The 18,564-nt window shown below is 42.8% G+C and overlaps 4 protein-coding genes across 4 annotated transcripts in view; 3 read left to right on the top strand and 1 right to left on the bottom strand.

The window, feature by feature from the left end:
* The window catches only part of LOC124313083 (dipeptidase 1-like), a 1,013,891-nt gene that overhangs the window by 519,507 nt on the left and 475,820 nt on the right, over positions 1 to 18,564 (top strand). The gene's annotated exons all lie outside the window — the stretch shown is intronic.
* Positions 1 to 18,564, top strand: part of LOC124313366 (vitelline membrane outer layer protein 1 homolog) — a 242,008-nt gene that overhangs the window by 25,176 nt on the left and 198,268 nt on the right. The gene's annotated exons all lie outside the window — the stretch shown is intronic.
* Positions 1,834 to 7,744, bottom strand: LOC124312968 (recQ-mediated genome instability protein 1-like). Its single transcript, XM_046777586.1, has 6 exons — positions 7,218 to 7,744; positions 6,706 to 7,153; positions 4,054 to 4,706; positions 3,832 to 3,957; positions 3,661 to 3,750; positions 1,834 to 2,784 (listed from the first exon to the last, which is right to left on the bottom strand). Exons 1-6 carry the CDS (start codon positions 7,482 to 7,484, stop codon positions 2,572 to 2,574), a joined length of 1,797 nt encoding a protein of 598 aa, XP_046633542.1. The 5' UTR covers positions 7,485 to 7,744; the 3' UTR covers positions 1,834 to 2,571.
* LOC124313533 (integrator complex subunit 1-like) lies at positions 15,904 to 17,648 on the top strand. Its single transcript, XM_046778502.1, has 6 exons — positions 15,904 to 15,929; positions 15,999 to 16,218; positions 16,276 to 16,583; positions 16,644 to 16,789; positions 16,864 to 17,191; positions 17,270 to 17,648. Exons 2-4 carry the CDS (start codon positions 16,110 to 16,112, stop codon positions 16,776 to 16,778), a joined length of 552 nt encoding a protein of 183 aa, XP_046634458.1. The 5' UTR covers positions 15,904 to 15,929; positions 15,999 to 16,109; the 3' UTR covers positions 16,779 to 16,789; positions 16,864 to 17,191; positions 17,270 to 17,648.

Here is an 18,564-nt window from a genome sequence, read left to right as displayed (position 1 = left end):
AATTTCCCGGTGTAACATCCAGCCAACTGATTCCAAAATCAAAGATCATTTGACTCGACACAATTTTGCGAATCAATCAGTCCATTTCTTTACTTCCAGGCCCACCGACTAAATGAACTAGCTTTATAAATAGGCCATATAGCGTTGATGTGTTATATAGGTCCGTCGCTGTGGATGGTTCTCCATAGATAAAAAGAAAAACTATATATATGTGTGTGTGTGTGCTGTATAAGCTCGTGAAGAGAGAGGGGGGGGGGGACAGATCGATGCGACATGTCCCCGCCTCTTTTGTATAGATGTGACGCGGTTAGAGAAGGTTCCGTTCGTCGGCACCCGCACACACACACACACTCTCTATATCAAGGAGAAGAAGATTGAGAGAGTAGTATTAGGTATACCATTTCGACGACCGAGCCGAGTCTTTTCTCTCTCGAGCTGTTATATCGTCCGAGGTCGATTCCAACACACACACACAGAATATACTACACAGTTGCCCCATAACAGTTGGAATATATATAGGCCCATAAAGAATCCTAAGAAAAAGAGATAGCCTGGCTTTTTTTGGGACTCGCCAAAATGTTCCAGCTCACGTTGCTGCTGTGGTTCCAATCAACTTTTTTGTTTTTCTTTCTACTACAGAGCTGTGAAAGAGGGTATTAACTTTAAATGGATAGACAAGACTATTTAGAAAGGCACACACACACACACAAACAGCAATTCATCACAATGGACCAGCACCACACAGATATATATACGAGTTGTTTGTTTTTTTCGCCACAGTAATCGACCCGGACGGCCACTTTTCTATCTCAGAAAAATCCCATTTATCCTTGCCACCAGCAGCTCCATTTCGTTCGCGACATTGCGCAAATAAAACTTTTTTTTTTTAAAGTAAAACAAAATTATTTGTTATATTTATTTAACAAAATGCCGTCTGTGTGATGTATATATATACGAAATAATATTTAGATGTATATATGTGTGTGTGTGCCCATGCCAAACATTCCTGCGGTGTTCAGTTGGATGTTTTTGCGCTTGTGTGTTGCATGTCGCGTTATACGCCGTCGGGCTTTTCAAAAAGGAAAAAGAGAAAGAGTCCTTCTTTTGTCTATATAGAAAAGATTATAGACATTTGATGGCTCAAACGGAGGGCAAAAATAAAAGACTGGGCACATATACTCTACCGAGCTGCGCTCCGGTGCGCAAAAAACACAAAAGCTCCGCCCTGTTTGCAACTATAAAAACGAAAGATTTTCTTTCTTTTTTTAAGTGACTATTTCTCGTATAAATTTCAAGAGCATCTCATAAAAGAAAGAAGAACCATTTTCTTAGGTTTCCTTTCTATAAAAGGCTAGTGGCTTTTAGTATGTAATATTTAAATACCACTGATAGTGTCGTCGAACCTTTTTTTCCCCTACTACCCCCTTCGGAGTTGATGGTGGAATGAATTATGAGTGTGTCTTCCTATGGAATTTAAAAAGCTTATTTTTTAAAAGTTTGTTTCTACAGTCTCATGGGGAGCGGGGGGAGGGGGATTTCAAGTCTGACGATATTTTCCCGTTTGCCAAGTATCGATTCTTCATTAAACCATATATAACATGACATGTTTATACCCACCGCCCCCTCCTTTCTCTCCCTCCCACTCAACGACCGTCCCATCGTTTTCAATAGTTTAGACATACACACACAAAGCAGCAGCAGCAGCAGCAGCACACAAGAGGATATATATCAGACTTTTGCCGAGGCGTCGATCGACCCGCAATCTCCTCTTGCCTGTGTGCGGAACCATCAAATTCTACCCCCGAAAATTTCGCCAGAGTAACACACACAAAATAAGATGGCCGGTAGAACTTTCTTTTCTCGTCTGAAAATTACAAGTGATGGCATTACAACAACACACACAAAGAAAGGTGAGAGAGTGTAGTATCTTTGGATGGACGACACTGCGAACTTGTACTACTACTCGGACACACACCTTAATGAGGGAATTCGAGTGGACGGACCGAAAGAGTCGAGGGCCTTGACTTACACAACTAACGTGGAACCCCCTTCTGCTGCTGATGACTTTTTATTACAGCCCCGCTGAAAAGAAGAACGGAATCAAGAAACAAATCGTCGCTGATAACGTCCAGAGTGTGTGAAGTCTCAGTATTATATTAGACAGCCGCTCCCACTTGTGTCTCGTATAAGGTGGCGAATTTTTTTGTTTTTACAAGGAGGGAAGAAGAAGAAGAAGATGAGAAGGAAACTCGGGGAGAGCCGAAACCGATCGATCCAGCTGTTTCTGGCAGCAGCAGGTACACACACACACACACACACACACATTATGTGTGTAGATACACACACAGGGAGAGAGCTGCAGCTCTTCTTTTTTTTCTATCGTCGTCGCCTTCCCATTCTTGATGTGTTTTTTCCTTCTTCCTTTTTTCCTTTTTCTTCCGTCTTCTTCTTTCCATTATGATCTGTGATGGAAGAGCTCGTAGCGCGGGGCGCTAAGTGCTAGTAGAGATGGGTGGGTGGGGTGGGGTGGCTGTAGAGGCTGGGTGTGTGTGTGTGTGTGTGTTGAACCAATCACAAAAGTTGTAACATTTCGAGATGTCGGCGCTCGATGTCCTCCAAACGGTAGACGACGGGCAACTTATGGCTTGTGGCCGGAATTCCGATTTCTCTGCTCCTACTGCTCCTGACGTTGCTAGCACAATCCGGATCATCAGGAGCTGCTGGCCAACGGATGTGCAGTAGGCAATTCAATCGGATCAATTTCTGCTTGGCCTCCTCTAAAACCTTTTTAAATAAAAAGGTGTTTTAAACGAAAAAATTAATAAGTTTCCCATCCGGAATTTCTAAATTTTTTTAATTCACAAGTTTCTTATTAGCCGGAGGCGCGGCAGTGTGTCTATTTATATAACCCCACGTCGTTCCAGTATAGGAGCCCTGGCTCCTACTACTCCCAATTGTGTCTGTGTGTACTGATTGTAGTGCGGAGCTTTGTGCAGCGATCCATTCCATCCACTCGCTGGCGCATGTTGTCGGCGGGCGGGCGGGATATAGGCAAGGGCGCACAGTCCCTATACAGGATATAGACAGACAGAGAAAGTGGTACTACTACCCGTTGTTGTTGTAGTAACAGTTAATGCTACGGCTGGGCTCCTCGACTTATTTGATCTTCTCCTTTTCACAAAATACGTACGACCCGCCCACCCACCCACCCTTTTTTGCATTTACAATCAACTCCAGGCTCCTTACGTACATATAGACTGACTCCTGAGAAAATGGAAAAGAGACTCCAAATCAGTCAAACTACTAAATTATTTCCATTTGGGAGGAAAGAAAGAAAAAACAAGTTTTATTCCGGCCGGAATAATGCGGATGAGTGGAGGATATACAACCCAGGAGCCCGAAAAAGGGGATCAGCAACCTTGTCCATTTGATTTATTTATTCAAATGGATTTCATTTGTTTTCTTGTGTTTTGCCTGCGCAAATCCTCCCTCCATTTTCATTTCATGCCCAGGAAACTTTTTTCTTTTTTTTTTGCCCAGGACCCTGGATTCCAATCAATTCTCTCGCAGTGCTGGTAAACTATGCATCATCCGGTGGTGCATACGTACATACGTAGACGCAAGAACGGGCGGTGGAGTGAAATTATTTAGTCGACTTACTTCGAGTCCTCGGCGTTTGTTGTCGTCACCGACGACGGCCATCATTGATTTCAGCGCTGCAGGGGAATGTCCAATCAGCTCCTCCAGGACCTCGTGAATGGAGTGGAGAAAAAAGATCCGTCGGATATACAAAAAGAAGGAAATGAAAAGTAAGAATCAACTCCGACTCACTTGTGGACTGAAATCGACTTTCAATCCGGCCGATCCATCGTTGATGACGGCTGATAGTTGCCACTGGGTGACGCCCGTCTCCGATTTCGTCGCCGCCAACTTGCCCGTGATGGTCGACACAAACCCCTATGGTTCCAATGAAAACAACGGAAATAAGCCACAATCGTCGACAACAACAACAACAACATCGATTGAATTTGTTAGATGTCCTGCCCGTCCAACCTTGACGCAAATGGATTCCTGTTGACACTTGACGTTGCTGGCCCTCTTGCGGAGGTGACTCGATAAATATGTGAACGGCCTTTCAATTGTGTGGGCAGCAGCAGCAGCAGCAGTCCCACTGATTTTAACTTGACGTTGTCCTTGTTGTTCTGTCCTCGTCCTTGTTGTTGTTGCGGTGGTTGGCTCCGTAGGGACGGCGGGAGGAGGAGGACCGCTCATGTCCGTGAAAAGGATGTCATCATCGTCGTCTGGGAACATGTCCACTTCCTTTTCTTCTTCTTCTTCTTCGACGGCGGCCGCTGTGTGGAAAATGTAATCGTCGTCATCATCCGGGAACAGATCCTCCTCCTCTTTCTTCACGTTCTGCACCATTTTCTTGGCCGGCGGATAGGAGGTAGAGCTGCCGGATGCTTTGTCGTCTGGGTGCTGCTGCTGGTCGCAATCGTCCAAACTTCTTTTTTTCTCTCTCTTCACGTTGGTTGTGGTTGTGTTTCCTCTGGCGGTGACGCTCGACGGACCTTGATGACGGTGATTGAGATTGGCTGGCCCTCCGCAATTGCCTCCGCCGCCGCCGCTGCCACCTTTGCGCTGGTGGGCGTTTGCCGGTCTCGACTCCTTGCTGCTGCTGCATTTGGCGGATGAGAATTCATCGTCTGTTTGTTGTTGAACGTAAAAATAACAAATCAACATTCACAAGTAGCAATAACTAACGACACACGTCCCAGGCAGCTCCATCCTCATACGACATCCAAATCACGTTTCCATCTACTCCGGCCAAGGACACACACAAACAAACAAACGCTAATGAAATGACTGGCTCAACTCTCTTTCTGTAGCTCTCTTTTATAAATATATCCCTGGATGAAACGCACAAAGTTGTTGTTTTCTTTTAGATAGATCGACTGTGGTAGTAGTAAAGTACCCCCCCCCCCCCTACTCGATGCGGAGGAAATGAAAAACTCTTAGCAAATTGAATAGATCCTTTCTTTTCGACAGTTCAGTCTCACTGTCAATATCAATAGCTCCTCCACTCCATCCTGGGGAAAAAGAAAAAAGTTTTCCGATGGTTTTTACTACCTACTTTCGACTAAAGTAGATGGGGTGCTCACCACTTTGCGATCCTGCCGAGGCCCACCCTTTTTCTTCCGTTTGATTCCTTTTCAAGTTTCTCTGTTTTGTTTGTTTTTCCCGAGTATTAGACCAATCGAGATGAAAGCTGAAAAAAAGGACCGATCCTTGTTTGGACTTAACCTGCCGCAACGGTTTTTCCTTCCCCCCGATAGCTCGAGACTTACCTACTTTAATTCGGGACGAAAAAGTTGGGCTCCTCCCACCAACAATCAAAGATCGTGAAAGTTCCAGCCTCAACAAAACGATCCTCAATTGTTTAGTTGTTGTAGTCCAACTTGAAATTTCAAAGAGCTCGGGTGGGGGGTTGGTTGGTTCTTTTCAAATGTCTCTCCTCCCACTTCCCTAATCGATTGAACCGGGTCGCCAAGCAAAAAAAGAACAAAAAAATTCGTGAAATGTATAAAAAAAAAACGGGCGGACAAGACGTCCGTTCGGCCCAGTTGGAATTGTTTGGCCAAGTTAAAAAATCCATTCGTCACTTTTTGCTTCTTTTCCCTTTTTCTATTTTCTTTCTTTTCTTTCTTGACTTTTCTGATAGTTATGACAGGGCGAGGGTGGGGGAAATGATGGAAGAACAAGATCCATTTTCTTTTTTTTTCCTTTTTCTTCCGCCAGGATATCCGTCGTCGTCCGTGAGAGAGAGGGGAGGTTAGATCTTTGCCGGGCCGGCGCACTCTAGTCCGATCAATCACCACCACCAGCGCGCGCGCCGCTTGTGTGTGTCTGTGTTGGTATATGTACTGTCGACCCTTTACCACGGCCACCACCGCACCGCCGATCCGGGCGGATGGCGAGAGATGCAGCAGCTCAGCTTCATTATCGACCCAAGACCCCCCCATCTCAGTTCTTGTCTGTTTTTCTTTGTTTTTGTGTTATTTTTTCTCTGTAGGGGGTGAAAGGTTTGGCAGCCATGACCGAGTGCTAACACTTCCGGGGCCGGCCGGAAGTCAAGAATATATCCTCCTCCTTTTGTTTTTGTTTTTTTGGCTGAAGAAGAAAACCACCATGACCAACCCTGCCTAAAAAGACCACAGATTAGGTCATCATCATCGCGTAAGAAACATTCCGGGTCATTGTACGTGTGTGAGGGAATTGTTTCTCTCTCTCCTTCTGCGTGTCACAAGAATATCAGAAAGAAATTGCTCAACTTAAAAGCTGCCTGGGCACATCACAAGAGCTTTTTACCAGCCGCCCACCTCAAAGTTTTTTTATCTTGGGGGAGGACGCCGTTTTCTCTCTCCCATGGCGATTTTGCTCTCACTATATGTACTTTGACGGGCGGAAACTCTCCACGGACGGATTTAACCAGCCCCTCACGTTGCCGCCCACTCGCAGTGGCCGTCGATTAAACGTGTGCGCACGTGAAGGCGGTTGAGCTGTTGAAAGTTTTGCGGCGAGTTGTAATATACCGTCGTGGCATTTCACCGTTCAACGGACGTGAAGTGAAAACTAATTTCAAATGAGGCTAACCTAAAAGTTTTCCATGGGCAGGATAAGGGGAAATATTAGATACTATAGTACCTCCATCTTGTTCGACGTCGTTGATGGCCGCCGTCTGCTCCGTGTAGCTGCCGTAGACCGGGTTGGCGTTCTCTGGCTTGCCAATGAGACGGGCCAGGACGTTCTCGGGAGCGTTCTTCTGCACCAAATCACTCACTTCTCCACCCAGCAGCTCGACGTTATTGGGGCGGAGGAGAATCACTCCTCGTCGGCACTCGACTGGCCCCTTGACGAGTATCTTGGTCCCGGGAATCAAGTCCAAGTGCAGGTGATTGATGGCCTTGTACTCTATGGCTTGAATGCTCTGACTGCCATCGGTGAGCTCCAATCGAAGCATCCTCCTAACTTTGGGCTCCCATTTGGAAGGAATTTTCTTGTCCGCTGACACCTCGCTGTTGTTGTCCAGACCCTGGGTGATTTTGGTGTGCTGGGAGTAGGCAGACTGGCCGATATTCAGGACAGACATCAGCTAGTTGTCGAAAGAAAGTTTGCATTAGGCTCACTTGAATGTGAATCGGGGAAAAGGTGAATACCTGAAGAACATAGTTCTCGTTCAAGTTGACCAGGGCTGACTTGCTCAAGTTGACTGGCAGCGACCTGAGTTTGATGGACTCAAAGTCCACCAGGAACCACTGCTGCGCCACAAATTCCAGCAGGGCGTTGAGATTGGTGTTGGAGTTTGAATTTCTGTAGAAGGCCACACAGCCATCGATCCATTCACGTGGGACCGTCATCGACGCGACACGACATTTGTTTTTCAAATGATCCTGCACCCTCTTTCGGGTATCATCCATGCTCATCGTTTTATGCAAAACAAGACCGCAGTCCACACACTTCTCACGCAAGACCTCGACAACAGCAATACAAAAAGGGGGAATATAAATAATAATTCCTCCGCGTGTCAAACCTCCTTCCGACTCGACAGTTTCAATATTATTATGCTTTATATATTTTTCCCAACACAATCCTTTCCAGTTAAAAAAAGGAAAAAACTTGTGTGTGTGAAAGGAACGTCGTCGAGTTGTTTACGTTTTGTTGTTGTGTGGCTGTTGCAGCAGCTGCAGACGGTTTTTGATGGATTTTTGAATAGACACGCCATAGAGCCATCTAGCGGAATGTCATAATAAATAATGATTTTTCCGCTAACAAAATCCCTTTTTAGTGTTCGCCTCGATTTTATTTCTTTTTGGGGGGGTCGATTCAAGTGTTGTGTGAAAGAAAATAAAATAAAATACAACCGCAAAGAATATACATGGCCTCCAGCGTTCCCTCGAGTGTCGCTATCTTTATATAAATATAACAAGAGTCTCAGAAAAATCTCTCTGGCGTGTCGTGAACACGAAAAGGTTGGCGATGGACTTTTTACACACTACAGCGATGCTCCTAGACTAAAGCAAGGGGCGTATATTAGCATAGAAATTATCTCGTTATACCTCAACACCCATACAAACACTATAAAGGCGTCAAATTTATCAAGTTGTTATAAGGAGGAGCCCTTTTCCCTTTCAAAACGGGCTCTCATAACAACAACAACAACAACAACACATTACCATAAGGCGGCGGTCTTTTGAATTTATTTTGTTCTCTCTCTCAACCCGCCCCGACATGATTTTATGCAATTCCCCACCACCACCACCAAGTTCTTGTTATAAATATTTATATGATGGGAATTCTCTGTGGAGTCGGTCGTCTGCTACGTGATTGGCCTTGATAAATGTATGAATCGCACCGAGCCGTGAAAGGAAGAGAAAGGGGGTTGTAATGTGCCCTGACATAAAATTGGCAACGCAGCCCACCCACCGTATAGCGCGAAACAAACGACTTCAAAATGGCGGCTCCCTGCCAAAACAAGAACAAACAAAAAACAACCGGCTCCTAACGGAAAGAAAAGGAAATGAGAGAAAATCTCGAGGGGAAATCAATACGCCAGAGAAGATACGAGGACGATGCAAATGGAATTGTCAGGCAGAGCGAAAAGAAAAGAGAGAGGGAACAGCACACAGAAAAACTGTTATTTCAGCTCCTAACACGAGGGGGAAGAAAATAACAGAGTCTAGCCTACGGCGATAAGACTTGGCGACGTGTAAAATCGTCAGGAGCGAAAGAAAGAATAGAGAAAAAAAGGAGGGAGGAAAGAGGGTCGTTCATCATTTGAGAGTCTTTACACACTTGGTGTGTGTGTGGCTCCTTCTCAGCTTCACAATCATGTGATATGATGGCGTCAAAAGGGGAAATGATCAAACGATTTATTGTTTTATAGATATCGTCAACAGATAAAAAGCTCCTTCTTCTCTATAGATCTATATACCGAAAATAAATTCCACACTATAGCCTACTGCTGGGCTGTAAAAGTAGGAGAAAATCGCCCAGCCTGTATACGACATTACTACATAAATTATAGATATATAGGAGCCCGTAGGAGCCTATACTACTATATACATAACCGGGGCTCCTGACGCTGTTCCGCCATACATAGAACAGCAGCACAAAGAGAGCTAACGCAGCACAGTAGAGAATGTATATGATGGAACGAATCTTATTAAGAAGAAGTGGGAGTAAAATAAGTTTGCTGGTTATGTATAGAAACGAAACACACAGCTCCTGAATATATACACCGAAAAACGATATAGGAGCCCTGTGTGTGTGTGTCTAACATAGGCCAATCTATATTGATTTAACGCTAGCTATCCTACTACTGCTGTGTGCTGCTGGGTGTCCCGGTTATTTAGTGATTAGTGTCGGCTTTGCTCTGTGATTAGCGAGTAGGGTCTAAAAGAGAAAAAGCAAAGTGAAGATTGGCAGCTAGTAGCCTATATATCGTCGTCCCTTTATTTTCCCATATTACAACACGCTCCATTTCCTTATACCCCCCTCCCCGATATAGCATGGAGCCCGGCACTTTATAGGAGCATGTAAACTCCAAAGTGTTGTAGTGTGATAGCCGGCCCTGCTGGCCGAGAAAAAGAAAAAGTTAGACGAGAAGGAGCAGCCGGCTATACTATCACAGACGAAACAAAAATGTACATATATATTCACGGCAAACAAACAGGAGCACACAATGGAGAACTTTTCGGGTAAAGTTGCAGCTGCTGCCGCTCCTGCTATTATAGTATAGCTAGCTCCTGCTGCTAGAGACAAGACAAAAGACAGCATGACGTTTGTCTCGGCGTTGATATCTAGACTATATTGAGAGAGAGAGTCTATATGTTTCTCTTCTGCTCCTATATAAGGAAAGTTTCGCCGGCGGGGCGAGACTCAACATCATCCAGCAACTTTAGCATCGACGGTTAATGAGCACCAGCAGTTATATATAGTATAGCACATCATCAAAATGCTCACACATATCTTTGACGCAATATAGACTGCAGCGTTCGTTCCGTCCCCTGCTGGTCAAATTACCAAGTTCGCCATCTAAATACTACGTATACGAATTATACCAGTTCTAGAAATATATAGGAGCTTATCTGCTCAATTATAACGTCCATAACAGTATCAAGTTTCTTCTTAGGAGCCATCTGCTGTTCAACGCTGTACAAGAGTCTGATTATCAGGACATGTACATTAATAATCTAAATATTATATGCTTGCGTCAGAGAGATGTGCCAAGCTGCGTGAATCATCTTCGATTTCACACCCCGCGCTCATATATAGAGTGTGTCTAGACCGCTCCTCTCACTATCTATAGCTGTGGTTCTTTTTCGTCATCATCTATACACATGTACAGCATATGGTGATGAGCTTATTCCGCTCCAGTCAGTCAGGAGTCAGTCAGGAGCCGGGTGGAGCTTTGATCAGAGTTTTTATATGCATGAAAAGAGACGAGTGATGGCGAAGAGAGGGGAGAACGAACCCGCGACTCTTGTATATTGAAACGACACACATCCACACAGCACACACAACAGCGTCACACATACCTCAAAGTTATGTGTAGCTATAGCTCATGTTCTCTCGCTCTCTATATATTCATATATTCCACATGTCGTCGCAGCACAGCACATGCAGCGTCGGTGATGGCGCGCTGCCCACTCATTTCACATTGTTTTCATATTTGTGTATAGACTGTGATGCACAGCAGCGAAATATAAGAAGAATATATATATATTGGACTCTGCTGCGCTGAATCCGGCTGAATCCACCATCGTCCCATTCAACTTTGTTGAATGCACGAATAAACTCTGATTATGGATGTAGAATTGTAGATATGTGATGTTATAGGCCTTATATAATAGCCTATAATACATGCTGCTGCGCTTGTGTATGGCCATATAGACGTTTGCTGCTGCTACTTGGACTGTGTGCTCCATCGATCATCGGCTCTTTTGCTTTTTGGCTATATATATATTATACATGTATATACAAAGGAAAAAGGGCCGGGCCAGCGCAAAATGCAAGTCTATATAGGATATAGCATCAGCTAAAGCTCTCTCGGCGGGCCAGAGCGTTTCAATCAGCCCGCGCGCGCCGTTTTGAACATCTTGCACGCTATATGGCTGTGGCTAAAACTCTTTGTGTCTCACGACCGTCCGCTATATTATAATCCTGTTATACTATAGCCAGCAGCAGCCAGCTGCCTAGTTGAAACGTAATTCATAAAGGCGGAATATATATGTAGGAAATAAGCATAGAGGACAAAAGAAAAAGTCCCACTCTGTGTGTGTGTGTGGGTGGCCGTCATCAAGCACATATATATAAAAGCACACGCAAAATCGCCATAAAATTCAATCAAAAACCCACCAGCAGCAGCGGAACAAGCTCAGAACAAAGCAAACCAAAAGGGACGTAGGCTTTAATATACCTCTCCGCTTTTTGATTTGGCTAGATGCATTATTAAAATATGTATATACAAGGTGCTATGCTGCATGCATATATAATTTGAGACTTCCGGGCTTGATGTGCTGCTGTGCTGTAGGCCTATAATAATACTGTGATGAACGATCCATCTCAATTGCGTATCGTTGCATTTTTCCCGCATATAGAAAAACTTGTAACCCCCGGTGCACACTGATATTATTACATCGTAGTATTACGTAATAACTTGAACCGAAAAAGCCGACAAAATAATAATCGCTTTTCTTATAATAAGGAAATCGATAATAGTTATTACACCACCAGCCTGTGCTAGTCCTTTGCTGCTGGATTTTATATATTATATGTTTTCAAGGGGAGGTTGCTGCTACTGGCTGATGCTGGAAAGCAATTCCCTGTCGTCAGCGATGTGTATAGGACAGTATAAACCAGATGGTACTGATGTCGACCTCTCTTTTATATATATATATATCTTTCCAACAACAAAAAAGGGAGAGAGATAGAGATAGACAAATAACGGATGAACGTTTCCTATATATCGGATGGTCTATTTTCTAAAGGCAGCAATATATATCGGCGCGTCTGTGAATCCATAGGGCCGCGGCCGAGAGAGATGCTGTATAGTATTATACTACTATCTCCAGCAGCATCCACTATAAAAGTAAAATGTTTTCCTCTATTTCTTTGGCTATTCTGCTGATGCTGTTCGGCCGTCGTATCAATAAAGGTTATACAGCTATGGTTTATAGTGTTTTGCAGGAATCAAATGCCTCCACCGACGGCAGTGTCGAATGATGGGGTGACGTCAATGCAGCATAGAATATAGAAATGGGATCTATATACTATGTGTGTTACACGCTGCGCATCTCAGCAGGGATTCAGCATAGACATATAGAATACAAGAGAGAGTGAGAGTATAGAGCCAATCTGGAAAGGAGAGCGATGGGAACGGAATAATATTGCGAGTCTATACAAAACAAATTGTCCTTTATTAATATCATGGATTAAAAGAGTACTACATATCTTTCTTGTGTTCTGTGGCCTTTTTGACTTGTTTCAGCCGAATCACGTTCGTTTCTGACGCCATTTTGGAATGACATTTATACCTATGCGACAGATATATATAGAGAATCCCCGAGCTATATTATATAATATAGTGAATCGCTTCATTAGCCCGTGCTGGCTCATACATCCGCAATAGTCTTTTTATATCTATCAATCTCTTGATCTCTCTCTCTCTCTTTTCCTTTTTGCGTTATGCTGGTGAATCCCGTTTCTAGGAAAAGCAATGATGAAGAGCGTATAACAACATCAACCATTCATACATTTGTACATCAAACCTCGCATAGAATTTGAAGCTGATGTATTCCACTCGGCAAATAATAACATTTACGGAATTCCAGCACAAGCGGTCGTCGTCTAAATATGTCTATAGGCCTACACATCAAACGCGTACATACAACATTTGATGCAATTTCACAGCAGTTTGCATTATATAGGCCTATTCTTTGTATTCTAGCTTAAACTAACTTTGAGCTGCGGAATACATCTTGTGTAATATCTTCTTTTCTTTTGATTCAACAAAATTGTTAAGCGCACACATCCGACGAGTCGATCCTTGGTCGATCCTCTTGAGAGACGGGCTGGTCGGTTGTTCAAAGAACGCATCAGCATCCTGAATCAGGAGCACGAAATGGTTTTTCCTTCTTTTCTCTGTTGGCATGTTTCGAACCAGCAGCAGCAGCAGTGCAACACCCATATATATAGCTAGCTGTGCTGCTGCCCAGCCATTGCGCCCGTCCTATAATCCCATCAAGGGACCAAAGAGAGTTTAGATTCGGACCCCGCAAGTAGAAGAAGAAGAAGAAAGTTTACCCCGTGGATGAACATTGAGAGAGGACTCTCTAAGATGGTTTTTGATAGTAAAACAAAACAAAAGAACCCCAAAAGTTGGTTATTTTGGGGGGGTCTTATCCGTTTTAGCCTTGTGGAGGAGGACGACGGTCTATATAAAAACCTCCAAGACCTTATATAAATGTATTTCCGTCTAGTCGAATTCAATTCCACTCAATTTAACCGCGCTTAGAGAATAAATATACCCGGGGGAATGTTTTCCGCTTGTAAGGACCGCCGACGATCCCTGAGACTGGGCTGTCCCACCTCATTTCCGAAATGGAAAGTAATTCAATTTCCATTTTATTCTATTCTAGCTCGGCTAAAGTTCTTTTTTCTTTATTTCTTTTTCGGCTCATTCGATCGCCATCTAGCGAAGGCAGGCAAACATACAAAAGGGAAATGGATATAACTCACGCATTGCGGCCATTATATTTCGGGACTGTGGTATATAGCGCAATAATTAGCGTGCATAACTGAGGGCTCCTCTCTAGCCTCCCGCTGATGCTCTCGAGCTTCTTTCCAGCTCCGAGAGATAATTTATATTAGCGCGCCAGAGAAAAAACGGGCTCCTCCCGCCGACTATAGTACATAATCGCAATGTAATGCAGATGTATGTATATTGCTTCATTTCTATAGTCCCAGCTAGCTCAGACGATTACGCTATAGGATCAAATGTCAAAAGGCGCGGGGCAAGGCCACCAGCAATGCCATTAAGAAAGAACCATATAACACAGCACTAATGACGTCGTGCATATACATGTGCACAGGATATAGAATACTTGTATTTCTTTTTTTATTCGGCTCCTGCCAATGCTCGCCTTTTTTAAGTGCTGCCAGCCCATTGGCCCGACGTCGAAAGGATATAGGGTTCTTTTATGCAAGTGTCAAGTGGTACTCTACTTGCTAGAGATGTTGTATACTTTAATAACTACTTTTCTTCGAAATGGTTCCTGCTTTTATGTAGTGGCATACATATATATACAAAACACATTTGTACAGCTGGAAATTAATCTATTCGCATTCGCGCGAGTGTCAAGATGAAAAGGCTGCTGCTGCCCTTTGTGTAACAGCTGTAACATTATAACCCCATTTTGGGTGAGCATGAAATAAGTGCGGTTCGTGGAATAAACGACAAGCATGGTCGGCAGCACTTAATGCGATTTACCGATGTAATTAAGTTGATGGTGATACAATATTGAGATGGCTGGACCATTTCGAGAGAGTAGGATAGTTTTTTTATTGCATCGCTGCACCTGGTTTGTTTTCTCAAGCTATTAAATTAAGTAAAACATTACAATATTACATTTTATTTGAATAACCCGGGAAAGAAAATGAGAAAAATGAGAAATCGATTTTAGCTGTCAATTACTTTCAGTGCGTAGCGCTATGACGGAATCGCAGTAGTAAAAAGGTTCATAAGTATCGTACTTTAGTAACTTGTATCGATAGTATATTTGCCATTGGAACAGTGTATCACTAGTAAAAGGTGTCTCAAATAATAATGTTCAGTAGAAATTGAAATAATTCTTAAAAACTGAACAAATATCTTTGAAACAAATGGCCATTAGTAAATTATTTCATAAGGTGGTGCATCTCAGAATGACGGAATCGCACTAGTAAAGGTTGTCATTAATAAAAGCTTTTTTTTTCTCTCATTAATATACAGTGTTGGAAGTAAAGTGTTTCATAAATAAAAGATATCACTGATATTTTGATTATTTAGTAACGGTAAACTATACCCGTAAATAACTAGCTCTTTAAGTAAAATGCTTCATAATAACGTCAAAGGTGCGTATCACTGTGACGGAATCGCACTAGTAAAAAGTTTCATCAGTATCGTACTTTACAAATCTGTATCAATAGTATATTAGACATTCGTAACAATGTATCAGTAGTAAAACGTTTTTCAAATAATAATGTTCAGTAGAAACTGAAATAATTCTGAAAAACTTTACATTTGTCTCAGAGACAAATGGTCATAAGTAAATTGTTTCATAATTATATTTATTTTTTATTTTCATGTCTAAAAAAGAAATGTGAGTATGTGAGGTGACACCGTGACAGTAGTAAAATGCTCCAATAGTATTTAGCAACATTACGACAACGTCGCATGAGTAACCGTGTTGTTAAATAGCAGCTGCGGGCCTGCGGCGCAGGTTCAGACGACAAAAAGGCGTCGACGGCACGTAGGCACAAATCGAGGCGTCGTAGTGTAATTACGACGCATTTTTTGTGTCAAAAGTAAGCATACTTTAGTAAATTGCTCTTTTTTTTGCAAAAAAAAATAAAATTATGTATCTTGAACATCCAGGTTTGGAGTTCTTTGGAGTTTGGTGGCCAATTTATGTGGAGTAAAATTTGGTCCATGCAGAAAGAAAGATTGTCAGCCTTTCAGAGAGCAATTCAAAATGGAAGACCCATTGAATAACTCTCTATACATCAGGTAATTTCATGCACATATTTATTGTTAACTGCATTTATTTTAACTGTGTGTGTTTGTTTATCATGCATGCAAAGTTGCAATCAGAGAATTTGAATGCAAGGTTTGGCAGTATTTAAAAAAAAACCATGTTAGTAGCAATATGAAATAATATAATGACTTTTGATACCAGGATCGGCTTTTGAATTCATTGGCAGCCTTGACGACTTTATGCATTTTCCTTGCCATAAGTTCTGGTGTGTGTGAATCAGCATCTTTGGTCGCCTGTGGAGATTTGAGAGAGATGGAACTTTTCCTTTTCTTTATGCTAGAGGCTGATAACCAAGAAATTTTTGACATGGTTCTCCGCCTCACTGCTTATCATTATCCTGAAAATATCGTCTTGCCACAAGGTATTCAAGCGTGTAATCTTATCTTAATTTGTCACAAGCTAATTTTTTTTACTTTAGGATATACTCCTCCAAATCTGGCAGTTAGCAAACTTTACTGGAAGGCTTGGTTGATGCTATTGATGCTGATTGCTCATAATCCTGGCAGTCTTGGGTCTGAGGCATGGAATTCATTCCCTCCTATACTCCGAGCATTGATGGAGATGTGTATCACAAATGATTTCACTACTTCTTCTGGTACCACAGACCAGACAGAGTTGCAGGTGGCTGCAATTGAAAAGCAAACCATCTTGGAATTCGAAACAGATCTAGGAGCCGCCTCTACAAAAACTGTTATTACCGAGAACAATTCTTTGCTGCTTAGTCAAGTATTTAAAGCGCTCTTAACTTTTGATTTTCTTGCAAATCATTGTAATATTTTACTTTAGTTGACATCACTTGATCCACGAGGATCTACGCGACAACCTCCTCCGGCTGTTATTGAGCAGCTTCGAACTTTGAACGCAACACTTCGACTGGGTCACCTACTTTGTAGAAGTCGCCAACCGAACTTTTTATTGTAAATTCTGCATAGGTATGTGAAATAGTATGACTTTAAATAGCGAAATTCTAATCTAATTTTCTTCAATGCAAATTCTTTTTATGTAGGCAAGGAGCTGCGCAAACGAAGCCATGGCTGGCTGATTTGGTCGAGTCCAATGAAGGTGCTTGGAACGTTCTGCCTGTTCAATGTCTTTGTGAGTTTTTGCTTCACGAAGCAGCTGATGGTCTGCCTGTTAATGATCTAATGAACGATTGTAAGCAACAGCTTGGCAAACGCAAGGAACGTCGTCACAAACACCAACAGTTGGTCCAGCATCTAAGACTTTTGTTGACTGATCCCAATCAACTACCCGAAGCATGCCGTGAAGTCCTAGACTATTTGATGAGACGATTGAGTGCTCAGAAAGCTCTCGCCCGTCACCAAGCCCTCACGGTAAGAGTTTATTTTCATAATCAACGAGTTTGCTTAAATAATTATACGGCTCCATGATTATACATTACGTTTGCATAGGCATTTAGTGTGGTCTTGGCAGTAAAAGACGATGATATTACCATGAGTGATGGTGCATGCTCCGAAGGAACAGGAGACGATTCCCAGTTCTCTTGGCTTGTTCATCAGTTACCTACCATCCCACATTTCGAAGCCGTACGCCCTGCCGTGATTGCTGCTCTACGGGCCGCCTTTCTAATTGAAACACAACCACTAGCCATGTGTATGCGTCATCGTAAACATCCGATTCCGATATTTCCTTATTTTTCATAATTTTTCCGTGCTTTCCCCTTTTTTCCCCATTTTTATCAAAAATTTTCCAATATTTCCTAATTTTCTTGGAGCAGGACGCAAGTCCTGACTAGTGACGTTTTTTTAATACATAGCCATCTAGCGCTCAGCTTGACATACATGATTTTGTAGTTAGTAGCATGGTTTTTTCGTTTTCATTTTGCTTATATGGATCAATCTCCAGCAGAAAATGTACTTGTAAAGTAACTTGATGACTTATTATTGAAATATCGTTTTATCGCCGGCGCAACTCTCCGTAACGACCAAGAAGTGAGCGTGGCCATCAACTAACTTTATTGACCAACCGAACCGCATAATTTAAATTTCTGATAGGTCAACTTTCGTCCAATAAAAAATATTATAAAGCCAAAATGTTTTCAAAGAATCTTTTTATTATTGTTGTTCAGAACGATAGGTGCGAATTTTAATTGTCAGGCCTGCAAAATTTGAGTTCATCCTTTCCATTTAATAATAATCATTTCAGGCCTATACACGCGCATCACTCAAATAATTCACAATCAATATTATACCTAAAATTATGTACACTTACACACACGGTATATAATTCTGGATTGACGTTGGACAATTTTTTCCAAATTAAAAAAAATCACGAACTTATCTTTTTGAGTCACGATATTATTTTCCCTTTTTAAATCTTTTTAGACGGCAGTGATCCTTCTGAGCGAGCCGTCGTAATTGGTACCGGAAGAATGACTGCGCGAATGCCTGGGATGAAAAATAACGGCATCATCTTCATCGTCGTCGTCGTCCAAGTGATCCCTGCTGCGACGATGCTGATGGCTGCTGCTGCTCATGTCCGTCCGAGCCGGGAATTCCTCGTCTCCGGGAGTCGTCATGGCAACCCTGCAGAGCGTGCTGGTGGTCACGTCACGCGGGAGAGTGTTGCAGACGTAGGGTGGCATCTGTTGGCTGCAATTAGCTCAGGGCACCGTCACGTGACCGGCCCCGTGACACTAGTAGCAAATTGTCGTCTGCTGCTGTTGTAGCAACGCGTTATTACCTCC

The sequence above is a fragment of the Daphnia pulicaria genome, chromosome 9 (assembly GCF_021234035.1).
Source record: "Daphnia pulicaria isolate SC F1-1A chromosome 9, SC_F0-13Bv2, whole genome shotgun sequence".
In the NCBI taxonomy this organism is placed as follows: domain Eukaryota; kingdom Metazoa; phylum Arthropoda; class Branchiopoda; order Diplostraca; family Daphniidae; genus Daphnia; species Daphnia pulicaria.
The sequence above is the reverse complement of the archived record's forward strand: the minus strand, read 5'-3'. Positions and strand labels throughout refer to the sequence as shown.

Coding starts and splice junctions, on each gene's coding strand:
- LOC124313533 (XM_046778502.1), top strand. CDS start 16,110: ATGGAACTTTTCCTTTTCTTTATGCTAGAGGCTGATAACCAAGAAATT. Junction 16,219..16,275: donor AAATATCGTCTTGCCACAAG/GTATTCAAGCGT, acceptor TTTTTACTTTAG/GATATACTCCTCCAAATCTG. Junction 16,584..16,643: donor ATTCTTTGCTGCTTAGTCAA/GTATTTAAAGCG, acceptor ATTTTACTTTAG/TTGACATCACTTGATCCACG.
- LOC124312968 (XM_046777586.1), bottom strand. CDS start 7,484: ATGAGCATGGATGATACCCGAAAGAGGGTGCAGGATCATTTGAAAAAC. Junction 3,751..3,831: donor AAGTCGATTTCAGTCCACAA/GTGAGTCGGAGT, acceptor TCCATTCACGAG/GTCCTGGAGGAGCTGATTGG. Junction 2,785..3,660: donor ACAAACGCCGAGGACTCGAA/GTAAGTCGACTA, acceptor TTATTTAAAAAG/GTTTTAGAGGAGGCCAAGCA.